At 37.0% G+C, this 12,901-nt stretch overlaps 1 protein-coding gene across 4 annotated transcripts in view; it reads left to right on the forward strand.

Annotated features, from left to right (window-relative positions):
* Positions 1 to 3,093: 3,093 nt before the first annotated feature.
* The window catches only part of LOC140433395 (uncharacterized), a 57,185-nt gene continuing 47,377 nt past the window's right edge, over positions 3,094 to 12,901 (forward strand). For 2 of the 4 annotated variants that reach the window (XM_072521407.1, XM_072521408.1), the window contains exon 1: positions 3,094 to 3,381. In XM_072521407.1, the coding sequence (XP_072377508.1) occupies positions 3,338 to 3,381 (44 nt within the window). In that variant the 5' untranslated portion in view covers positions 3,094 to 3,337. The remainder of the gene's footprint in view (positions 3,382 to 12,901) is intronic. The other 2 variants (XR_011949953.1, XR_011949952.1) reach the window with 1 other exon arrangement.

Raw genomic sequence — 12,901 nt, forward strand, 5'->3', positions numbered from 1 at the left:
ATGACTTTTTAAATTGGTAGTATTATTATAATCCCTACAAATTGTGCAAAATACCTAGGCATATACATCGACACAGGCCTAAGGTTCACAAAACACCTGACAAATGTAGTCCAGAGGGCGGAAGAAAGAACGGCAGCCCTACAAAGAATCATGCCGAATATAGGAGGCCCAAGCAGCCAAAAACGAAGAATGTACCTGCAAGTGGTACAGTCGACTATATTATATGGAAGCCCCATTTGGGCAGACGTACTAAATTACAAAAAGTACAGAGACATGATAACCAGAGCCCAGCGAAAGCCTCTATTAAAAGTTACAAGTGCGTACAGGACTACTTCAACGATGGCACTACAGGTAATAGCGAGCACGCTCCCTATTCACCTCCTAGCTAAAGAACGGCAGACGCTCTATAACTCTCGAGACGGCCATCTACCTCAGGTCAGAGTCACCATTAGAGAACAATTACTAACAGAATGGCAAGCAGAATGGGAGGCACAGATAGACAAGGCACAATGGACCAAAAAACTAATACCCAATGTGATAGAGTGGTACAAATGTAAGTTCAAATGAGTAAATTTTAATTTTATGCAGTTCCTGACCGGACATGGATCTTTCAGGTCTTACACGTATCGTATACGAAAAACCAGCGATGATAATTGTATCATATGTAACGTAGAAGACAATGCGGAGCATTGTATCTTTAGGTGCAAGGTGTTTGCGTCGGAACAACATATAATGCGAACAAAGCTAGGAGAGATATCCTCTGACAACTTGATACGTGTCGCAATGGAAAGCAGAGAGAACTTTGAATTTCTTATAGACCAAGTAACAAAAATTATGAAGAGAAAGTCCATGATAGAGAAAGAAACTGAGACAGGATGAGAGTGATCTGGGGCAATTCACCTCCATTTAAAACTAGTTATCATTGTATATTATGTATGAATATGTATGTAGATATGTGTATATGGCAGTGTAATTCAGGCAGCGCAAGGCATTTCTAAGTTTCTAAGTTTCTAAGTGTCTTGACGAAGAATGGGTGGTTTTATTTGGTAGGCAGGGCAACAAAAAGGCATCCGTTTGCAGGACCTCCTCTACATAGGGAGAAATGGGCTCAGATGTTTTCCTCTGCCCTGAATCCAATACACGCCGAGCAATGGTATGGTGTTTAGAACATTTTCACCCTCATCAAAAAAAAAGGTATGATTTTACCTCTTAGATCATCTTTTGCAGATCCCTCAATTAAATTTGTTAGTATATAATGCACATAAGTTTGTGTAATATCTAGGATGTTAACTGCTAGCAGACTCTTTGTCTATATTCGTTATCATTAATGTAATATTCGTACGAAAAAGAACGTTTCCCACTATCTTTTGAACGTTTTCTCTTGATAGAATTTCGTCGGTTCATATTTACAATCCAATCGCGTTGTCTAGCACTACTTAAACTCCAAAAATGATGAAACAATGACAAGCTTTGTTCCTCGGGTACATTCTGGCAGCCATTACCACATTTTTTCCGATACAAGGATTAGGTTTAATTTCTCTTTTAGAACGTGCTGTTCTATCTGCTCGGGTATACTCTTGACCTCTATTTTTAAGATCCTTTCTATTCTTTCTATAATTTATTCTTTTTGTTCTTTTACCTTTTTCGCCAACTATGTCAATATCATCTGTTTTACTGGCTAACTCCTTACTCACCTTCTGTGTTTTTTTGACTATCTTTTTCTTAGGTCTCTTATTACGGGTAGATGTATCACTTCACGAACTAGAATCATCAGTAAAAAACGGGTCCTTATTATCGGAGAAAAATTCACAATATGTCTTTTTGTTAAGTCTGGGTGGTTTGGATTGTTTTGTATTTTCCTTAATATTAGTAGGACCAAAAGCAGCATCTTTGGCGACTAAATTTTCCATTGTGTTTGTTATTACATTGCTATCAATAGTCCGTTGAAACTCTGTGACAGTGTCAACTGAAATAAAAGAGATGCTATTTTATTTATATTTCATAATAGGGCTAATATAACAAGAATAAATAATAGAAATACTGACAATAAAATATTATGAAGGTACATACAATTGAAGCACCCAAAACACTCGCAAGTTGAGCATTTCAGAGCCGTGTAATGATCATGTTTGCTATAGTCTATCGTCTACGCTTTTCTAAAATCTCTACCATTATCTATATTTTATCAACTAGTGGTGTCTTGCAAATTAATATTATTGAAAATAACTAATTCAAATACGAACCTATTCCTTCCAAGGTTGGTGGAGTCTCAATATTATGACCATCGGTATTATTGTTTTGTAAACATGCTATTTGTGGGACATCGGTGTTTTTGTGTATTTCTGAAATAAATTACTACAATTTATTTCTCAAAATATTCTATCCATTAGTACTTGTATAGAGACTTGTATATCTCAAGAAATCTTGTATATAGAGATTAGTACTTGTACATCTCAAGAAAAGTTTAGTCCAACAGTAAACACTCGTCATTTACTTTAAATATAGCAGGTAGTAGCCTACGTTTTAATCACACCAATGCGTCTATTAGCAATAAAAGCCGCTTTTATCCTTATAAAGGTAGATGACAATAAAGGCGAAAGTGGAGTGAAAATCATACAATGGTAAATATAGTAAATAAATAATTAGTAAATATAATACATACCTGATTTATTTACTGACTGAATGCTTATGAAGGGTTGATTATTATCCAATTCCGAAGATTGTTGTTTCTGTGTAGGGTTTGATGTTATTTCGTCTTCGAAGAATAATTTACGTTTACCGTGAGAATTTGGATATTAGTTTTTTTAAAACTGTAGATTTTGAACACCAGTAGATGATAGTCTCAATAAACTATTGTGCAACGATTTAAAAGTAAGAGTAAATTTGTTACGATTTGATTTGTTAGTAGAAAATAACTTTTTTAAACTACACATTTAAAAAAAATTATCTTGTATTATAATTCTTTGCTATAAACTTCCGCCTCGTTGACAGTAATTTACTCTGTATGTTAATCAACCAATCAGTATTTAATCACTGGTCTATAAGTAAACTCTATCAATATATAGCAAAAAACTGACAGAGCTGACAGTTATTGAAATTAATAATAATTATTATTCATAAAGGTATATGGCTAGGCAGGTGTGAAGTAATATATAGATCTTGAATCACCTTTTCGAAATACACCTCATAAAATCGACATCTTCGATATTTAAAAGTAAACATAGATAAGAAAAGGATACTAGTATTAGATAGATTTTTACGACCGCACAAAACATATTATTTTGTTAGTGTATATAAACGTTTTGCTTCATATCGAGGATTTTTTCACGATTTAATTATGATGAAACTTCCAATTTTATTTTTAGTTGCGTTTTTCTCTAGGTAAGTACATTATTGTGTATCCATTTATATATTTTATCCTATTTTACTAAGATCTGTAACAATTCAGTAATACTACTTTTCTTTTTTGCTGTCACTATAACCTGAGTATAGTAAATACATTCTAAGGAAGTAGAAATGAAATTTGTCAAAATTATTAAACAATATATTTATTGTTATTGAGCTTATTTTTATTTTTTCTTGTATTTGTGGATAGGTTGCTCATACTTTTATTATATTTCTTCTAGGTACATTTACATGTGTTTGAACACATTAACTTAATTTAGTTATTCCATACATCACTAACAAAACCCCTCATTTTCCCAAACTTACTGTTACAGACTACCAAATTTTTCTCTCCATACATACATTTTAGGCATATCCACTTATAATTTAAGGTTCAATTTAACTGCATACAACATAACCTACGACGGTACTACAATTTACCTAAATATACAGACACATTCAGCTATCTGGACCATCTGGGTTTATTTAATTGTGCCCTTAACTAATATTAATGTCAAGTTTTTGACTATTTAAAATAAAAAATTTTGCATATCTTAATTTTTATTCTTGTATATATAATAGCCTTTTAGGCCTAGAGGGCTTCTATTTTCTTTACTATTTTTTCACTTATCTCTGTTTTTCGTCTTCTCCCCCCAGTTCGGTATTCTTAATTTTCTTACTTCGGTTTTAACCTCTTCTTACCACTTCCTTTTTGGACTTCCTCGTCTGCACGTTCCACCCGCTCCTCCTGTTAATACTTTTTTTGCATGTCTGCTTGTGGACATCCTGTAAACATGTCCCATCCAACGTGCTCTTTGAGCTTTTACTTTTTGTATGATGCTTGGTTGGTTGTAGAACCCCATTACTTCTTTATTTGTTGTTGTTCTCCTAACGCCGACATTGTCTTTTGTCCCTCCATATATCTTATCTAATATCTTTCCTTCTCATGGTTCCAACTTCTATGTATTTTTCTGGCTTAACACTTAAGTTTCGCTGCCATACATAACCGAAGGTTGCACAATCGTTTTGTAAATCCTGATTTTCGTATTTCTGGATATTAACTTAGCTTTTTCCGGTACGAATGACTAAGAAAAAGTAGTAATTTCAAAAGCATATAACTCTGACCACAATAATCTTATATTTTTATTAAATAATTCAACAATTTAACTTAACTATCCTTATAAATCAAAATTCAAATGACAGACAAGGGACCATTATTTTCGATTTGCCTAATAATTCCCCTGACACGTTGCATCATCCTTTGGACGACCTCGGCGTCAATTTCTCTAATTTTTGTATATATGCGGCGTCTTAACTGTTCCTGATTTTGTGCTTCCCATCCGTTATTATAGACTTTCCGACATAATATTGCCCAGAACTCTTCAACTGGACGAGCCTGAGGTAGGTTGGGGGAATTGTCTGCTTTCGGTACAAAGGTAATGTTGTTAGTTTCGTACCAGTCCCTTGTGATCCTTGCGTAACTTAACGAAATGCACTCGCCTTAACGCGCGGCAACATCTCGGAATTCTCTCTAATTGATCCTCTGTGTATTTTGGAGCTTTCCTTCTTTTCCGGTAGATAATATTGTTACTCGATAGGGTCCTGTATACTGTAGTCTTTCCAACATGAAATCTTCTGGCCAGTTTTCGCTGTGAGACCCCAATTTTGTTCTTAGCTGCTTCAATCAGTCTTGCCTTTCTTATATGGTTCAAAATCCGCGGTCGGCCACTTTTACGCAAGTTAACACATGGTATCTCTTCTTCACATTCTCTGATTGTGCGATAAATTGTCGATTTGCTTATGTTTTGATCTCGATAAATATTAACAATATCTCGTTTCGGCATTCGCCCAACCATATTATAAACACCTCGACGAATATCAATTTTATAAGACATTTTGCAGAGCACAAACCAAAATATTCTGCTTTGTTTATTAAATGTCAATAACTGATGACATTTCAATTCCATGGCCTTCTTTGTTAAATGCATTTTGCTTCTCAATCAGACCAGGTAAAATTTTTCCCAAAACTTTAGGACCATACGTTACATAACACAATAGACTGTATAGACGCTGATTGTCCTACCAGCCTTTTAAAAGAACATGATAGTTTGATCACGTGGTATGATATTCTAAAGGACGAAAAAAATTTCTTATATATAAGTAGATAGGCTATGTATTTCCTGGCTCATCCCCTAAATCGCATCCCCTAAAATCGCAACCCCCGGTCGTAAGTTCCAAACGGCTTAACGTAGGATGACGTACGAGGGCTCGTTGGAAAGGGGATGAAAAATGGGGTTGAATGCAGTATGTGCCGTGCGCATCGGAGCATGCCAAAAGGTCATTACGTCATATCTTTGTTTCTATTGGTCCGATCGTGACGTACGAGGGCTCGTTGGAACGGGGAGGAGACGGGGACACAAAAAACAAAGATGGCAGCATTGCCAAATGGGCGCTAGAATGTATCTTTGTTGCTATTGGCATGATTTTGACGTATGAGGTGTCAAATGAAAGCGTAGGTGACACAGAAGCCATGTCAACGATTAGTATGAACATTCTTCTTCTTCTTCGTCTTCGTCTTCTTCTTCTTGTCCGTACAGTGCCTAATAGAACGTGACATTCGACGTAGAACGTGAAATGTCGCGTGAAATGACGTGACATTCGACGTAGAACGTGACAGTTATGTGACATTCAACGCAGAACGTGACATCCGACGTAGAACGTGACATTCGACGCAGAACGTGAAATGTCGCGTGAAATGACGTGACATTCGACGTAGAACGTGAAATGTCACGTGACATTCGACGCAGGACGTGACATTCGACGCAGAACGTGAAATGTCACGTGACATTCGACGTAGAACGTGACAGCTATGTGACATTCAACGCAGGACGTGACATTCGACGCAGAACGTGAAATGTCGCGTGAAATGACGTGACATTCGACGTAGAACGTGAAATGTCACGTGACATTCAACGCAGGACGTGACATTCGACGTAGGACGTGAAATGTCACGTGACATTCAACGCAGGACATGACATTCGACGCAGGACGTGACATTCGACGCAGGACGTGACATTCGACGCAGAACGTGAAATGTCGCGTGAAACGACGTGACATTTGACGCAGGACGTGACATTCGACGTAGAACGTGAAATGTCACGTGACATTCAACGCAGGACGTGACATTCGACGTAGAACGTGACATTCGACGCAGGACGTGACAGTTATGTGTTAGTCAAGATGTTGCTTGACATAAAATGTGACATTCTACATAGGACATAGTTAGTAGTACTATGAATCCCATCGAGTACATACATAGAGTAATAGAATTTCAAAGAAAACTTGATTGGTTAAAGAAAGACATTAAATCATATGAGGATTTTAAACATATTACAAGACAATTAGATAACCTGCATTTTGACAACAAAACGTGGAAACCCGAAGAGTTGAATCTACAGCAGCAGCAGCAGCAAGACACCTGGGCCTGTAGAAAACTGCCACCAGCTACATATCCATTAAGACGTATTCAACCAATACCATGTTTGTCAGCAACAACAACAACAACACCACGGGTGTCAGCAGCAACAACAACAACACAACCAGCGAATATATGAAAAGTGAAATAGATAATGTCTTTACAATGTCCTGTGTAATATTAGCATCTGTATTTATCTTAATTTTAAAAATTATTTTTGAAATTGTAAGAAGAAAATTTGAATCTTCATGTAATATAAGACTCAATCAATAAAGATGTTTTAAATAAAAAAAAAGCGTTTAATTTCTAATATATTTATTTATACATATACAAAAATTACAATGGTATTATGTTATTGGCAAACCAGTGACGTAGACGATCCACATTTCTTTCGGTGCATGAAAATAATCCAGCGGCATGACATGGGTTTGCAGTAGGGCCAACGTTTCCAGTAGCACGAGGCGTACCATCAAACTTGCAAACATCAATAATAATGGGAAAAACTCCAAAAACGTGACGTTTCTTATCCAAATATTCTGCTTTTTGTTCTCCTCGAACGTAGATGTAATCTGCTGCATACAACAACTTGGTTTCTAGTATTTCATTGATTTTGGACAATTCTACTTGTCCATCAGAGTATCGAATTCCAAGCAGTTTTTTCTCCACGTATGAGGCAGTCTTCTTATCCCCATTACTTAGCGCATTAAATGGTTTCTGGGGCAAAAAGATGTAATGACTTCGTTTAAAACCTATTTCAATGGTAAGTTCTTTGGGAACAAACCATCCGTCCACATCGAATCCCTGAATGTCTACGAATGCTACTCTCATGATGACTGCTCGTTCACTACTGACAATTTATGCATCTAATTTAGACTTTTTACAATTTCGGTGAGAGGGAAGTACTCCATTACACAATCATGAATTATAATGCAATAAGCCTTGGTATTTTCGGGAAAACCATTATTCGCTTCAATATCGAGTTTTACGTCAACAGTGGATGCTTTCATGCTTTCTTCTTGTTTCGAACAATCGATGACAAACAATGCGTGATTCTTGAAAGCTGAGAAATCGAGTAGAGGTCGCTTTTGTTGGGAATGTATGTAGCTAGGATAAAATTCGGTATAGTTGAAATAGGCCTCATTGTAGTCAGTTTTGCTAAAATCCAACTGCATTCTCTCGTTTGGCCAATATTCTCCATTTAAAGATAATCTGATACTTTGAATATCGACATTGTCAAATAAGGTGGGATCAGCTGAATTCTTGTCACGTTTGTTGGTTTGAAAGAAAACAATGACATAACGGGGTCTTTCCACTGCATTGCTAGTTTTTACAGCCCAAACTTCACGTCTAGCGCCTTTGGTAAGTGCTGGTAATTCATGCAATTCCCATTTTCTAAACGGAATAACTATAGGTTGATCTTGTTGAATGGATTTCATAAGTTCCAATTTAATATCATCATTGGGAAATATGTGCTTGACTCTGAGCTCAATATTGGTAATGTTAATCTTAACAGTTGTAACTTGGCCTTGAGTTTTTTCTTTGACAATTATGCAATCGTTGTCGTTTCGAGCTCGAACTAGTCTTATTGTTTGACGGCCACACGTAATCAAAGGATAATCATTGAAAATGTTGAACACATGCTTAAGAGGCATCTGTATGTTGAATGAATGATCAGCAGCGTGTAGAATTGGATCCCTAGGGTAATTCCAACCTGCCATTGCCATATGACCGGAATCTTCTTGAGTATAACATGTCATAGCACGTACAGCGCTTACGATACCAGGATCCCGCACTGTTTCCATCTCCCGTGCGCTTTCGCTGTACGTACACGAATCGAAAAGAAAAGCACCAACATTATTTGCTAGTTTAACGTCACCAGTTCCGTTAATTGCGAGCGATCCTTTAATGCATAACAAGGTTTCGCTCATTGCAAAGAACGAGTCGACTTGATTGATGCTAAATTCCACAATGTCATTGCAATTGAATGATTTGATGAATGGTGCATATGTTCGGTATTCGGCCTTTCGAATCGACTCGTCAAACATCGGCTTACGATAAATATCAAATATTGGTGGCATTATGCTGTTTGAACGTGATCGTTTTCCATACATAGTTGTCATGTTTTCAGTTTAAAACCAAGTGATTGCAAAAATAATTTGTTTGCAAACGTAAGATGTGGTCGCTTAGATAAGGACGTAAGATGTTGCCGCTTAGACGGTTGCTCAACTAATGGTGTACTATGGGCAGTAGATTGTCTTATTAATAATCCCATTTCCTTCTTGATCTAAGTTCCAGCACCAATGTGCTCTGTTCTCCTCTAAAGTTTACAGGTCGTCCGTCTTGATCGACAACCAACACTGTGATATTGGTAATTTCTCGTTGCGGTACAACAGGTAAATACAACAAATTGTGTGGAGTTTCGTCAATTGCGTACCCAGGATTTGATTGTATGACAAATTCGTAGATCGTGTGAGCAGGTCTGTTACCATCGAAGGCTCCGGTACTAATGTTGCATTCAAAGCGTATGCTAGATACTTTAATAATCCTAACAGGTCGATCTGAAGAATGCGTCTGTCCTGGATTTAGTATTGCAGGAGAAAATCCCAATACTGTACCAAGACTGTCAGGTTGCTTAAACGAAATCTTATATTTGCTGAAAATTTGACACTGCAACGTGTTATGGTTAGGTTTTAGACTAAATATCGTTTCGGGTTTAAGCACATTATCAGCACCCAATTTCTGTTGTATGTATTCTTCAATATCGGCAATTTCATAACATCCATCGGGGATATCAAATTGTTGCAATTTGTTTTTGTCATTGTAGTAATAAAACTTGTTATTTTCAATGTTTGGTATACTGTTGTAGGAATGGAAAAATCGAAGAGCTATCTCATAATCTTTGTTCGGATCCAACACGATCGGTGTTGGAGGTTGAAATGAGAATATGTAATTGGTGCTGTCTACTCTCAACAACTGCGACATGATGACTGACTCACGTCAATGTATTAATAGGTTATTATATTAGAAAAAAACAACAATATTTACTTTAATAGTTTTACTTGTTCCAAAGCAAGTTTACAAAAATAACATGAAGCTTGAGAATCAGGTGGGCCATCCCAGTGAGTCCTCCAATCCGGTCTGTTATAATGTACGAAGCAAGGAAGTAGTATCTGTAGGTTAAATTCTCTTCGATATTCTTCAGGCAATTTATGCCATATTTGTAACAATTCGTAAGGTCGTACAGTTCGTTTAATATAATCTAGCGGTATGCATTTTAGTTCTTCTTTACTGAATTCTGTAAAACATTTTTTGTAAAACATATGGCCCATAAGCAGTTCTGTACTTTTAGTAGGCTCCATTATATAAAAACTTTAAGCATAAATGTCCACAAATAATTTGATTGTATGTTTGATACTGATGGTTATTATAGGAAATGTTGGCACGTGCACCACCCAGATACTTAACAAGTTCTTTGGTCGGCTTCAAATTACCAAATGAATCGAAATACTCTACGTCGCTGTTTATCTTTCTATATGCTACCCAATGTGTCCCGTTATGTGTGGACACATCCAAGTTTACTATTGCACATTCTCGTTGTCGAGGACCGTCTCTAGGCAGAGCGTCATTCATGAAAACACCTCGAAAATGTGGTATTTTAAGGATCTTCTTCGCATAATGTGCAATCTCCACATCATATAGCGGACGATTGGGTAGCTTTATTGGAAGTTTTTTTTCAAATATAAGCCGAATCCACCGCTCGGTTTCTTACGTAGGTACAGACCCGAACCGATGTGTTCCATTGCCCTGTTATGGCGAATATCCTCCTCCAATTTCTTTTGAGCATTCTTAGCGTCGACTACTGTCTTCGCCACCCCAGCTGCACCCCCCGCTAAAGCCCCCAAAGCGGAAAGGCCTGCAAATAGAGGTATGAGGGGTAGAAAACCTCCGGATTTTAGTGGTAGCACTCGTGGAACATCAACTTCTTTACGACCACCAAGTCCTTTGATTATGGATTTTGCTATTCGTACAGCCGTCAAAGCAGTATCTGTTAACGATGCTCCTCTTTTCATGGACTTTGCAATTTTTGGGACAACATCTCGATTGAAAGAGTAACGTCCTCGTCTTCCACGACGACGAGAGCATCCCATCCCCAACTTTCTTTTCGTTTTCATTCCACCAGTTACAATTAAAGCAGCACTTTTTTCACCAAAGCTAGCGTCTTTCGACTTGAAGCGCTCCCAAGCTCTATCTTCCAATTCTTTATCGGCCTTGTGGCGTTCTTCGAGAGATGAATGCTGCGAATAAGCGATATCGTGTCGTTTGCAAGCTGCGTCTAATGGATTAATTCCTGGATCTCCACGTGCAAGACGTTTTTTTAGTTTTGTTCCGGGTCCACAATACTGATAACCAGGAATATGTAGTTCAACTGGAAGTTTATTAATTAGAGAGTTCACGAGACCTCCTCCTTCAACGACCAACATTGGACTGATGCCATGCAAGTGGTGACATCTATAATATATATATTACCGTACTTATGTACTACACTTGCCACATGATGAAGGTCGTTCAACAAGAGCAGACGCTACCAATTGATAATTTGGACATTGTCCAAAAAACAACCAACAGTAAACATGGTAAATTACTACCGAATTCATTCAGAGCGATTATTTGCGGTCCAAGTGGGTGCGGCAAAACGAATGTTATGCTATCTCTTCTATTCAATCCGAATGGCGTCAAGTTTAAAAATGTCTATGTTTATTCGAAATCCCTCTTTCAACCGAAATACCAACTACTGCAAGATGTAATAGCGCAAGTTAAAGGTGTAGGATATTACCCATTTAAAGACAACGAAGAAATTATTAGTCCCAGCGAAGCTAAACCTCACTCTGTGTTTTTATTTGACGATGTTGCATGCGATGGTCAGCAAAAGATTCGCGAGTATTATTCCATGTGCAGACATAAAGATATCGATGCCGCTTATTTATGCCAAACATATTCAAAAATACCGAAGCAGTTAATTAGAGACAACTGTAACATGATTGTACTATTCAAGCAAGATGAGATAAATTTAAAGCATGTATTTGATGAGCATGTATCACCCGACATGTCATTTGATGAATTTAAAAAAATTTGTTCTGAATGTTGGTGTGATAGGTATGGTACTCTGGTAATTATAAAAGATTTTGCTCTCAATAATGGCCGATATCGCAAAGGATTTGATAAATATATAAAATTGTAAGATAATTGTTTAGTTGTCATCACAATGTCAGATGATACGGTTGCCATTGCGCTTCGCAAGAAGAAAGTCGCCGAATTGGCTAGATCAATTCGCAAAAAATATTTGGCATTAAAATTAGGTCGAACAGAACAAGATGAGTCCCTAAATAAACTGTTTAAACCACTCTCGAAACCTCTCAAAGATATTGCACAATCATCAAAAACGTTACATCATACTATCACTAACAAGTTTGAACAAGTTAAAAAAGAAGAAGAAATGAAAAAGGAAGAGGAGGAGGAGGAGGAGAAGAATGGTGATGATGATGATGATGTATTTCTTGATGCACCTGATCTAGCGGTACCTAATGAAAACATTATTCAAGAACCAATCGAGATTCCGATGGATGCCACAGACGAATATATCGATCAATATCCTCCAATAAGTCACAAGTACATAAAAGAATATTTAATAAAAGACGATAAAATTGATAAAAACTATGGACCATTTTACGATTCTATTAGTGGCTGGATAATGGGAAAACGTCGAATAAACTTTGACAAACGCAATGGAGACATAATAATAATTCGAGAACGTGATTTAGAAGAACGTAGGTTAGGTGGTACGCCAGGTCTATATCAACTTTTATTTTATGCCAACCCTGAACAGTATAATGATGAGGATTTACAAAAGTATAAAACACTGTTGAAAAACACAGAGATTCATCTGGATACCTTAGGACGTCTTAAAGGTTCTAGTGGAGAAAAATACCATTCTATTATTAAACCTCTATTCAAACCATCTGATGCAGCAATGAAAAAGCATGC

Source organism: Diabrotica undecimpunctata, chromosome 2, assembly GCF_040954645.1.
Source record: "Diabrotica undecimpunctata isolate CICGRU chromosome 2, icDiaUnde3, whole genome shotgun sequence".
NCBI classification, from domain to species: domain Eukaryota; kingdom Metazoa; phylum Arthropoda; class Insecta; order Coleoptera; family Chrysomelidae; genus Diabrotica; species Diabrotica undecimpunctata.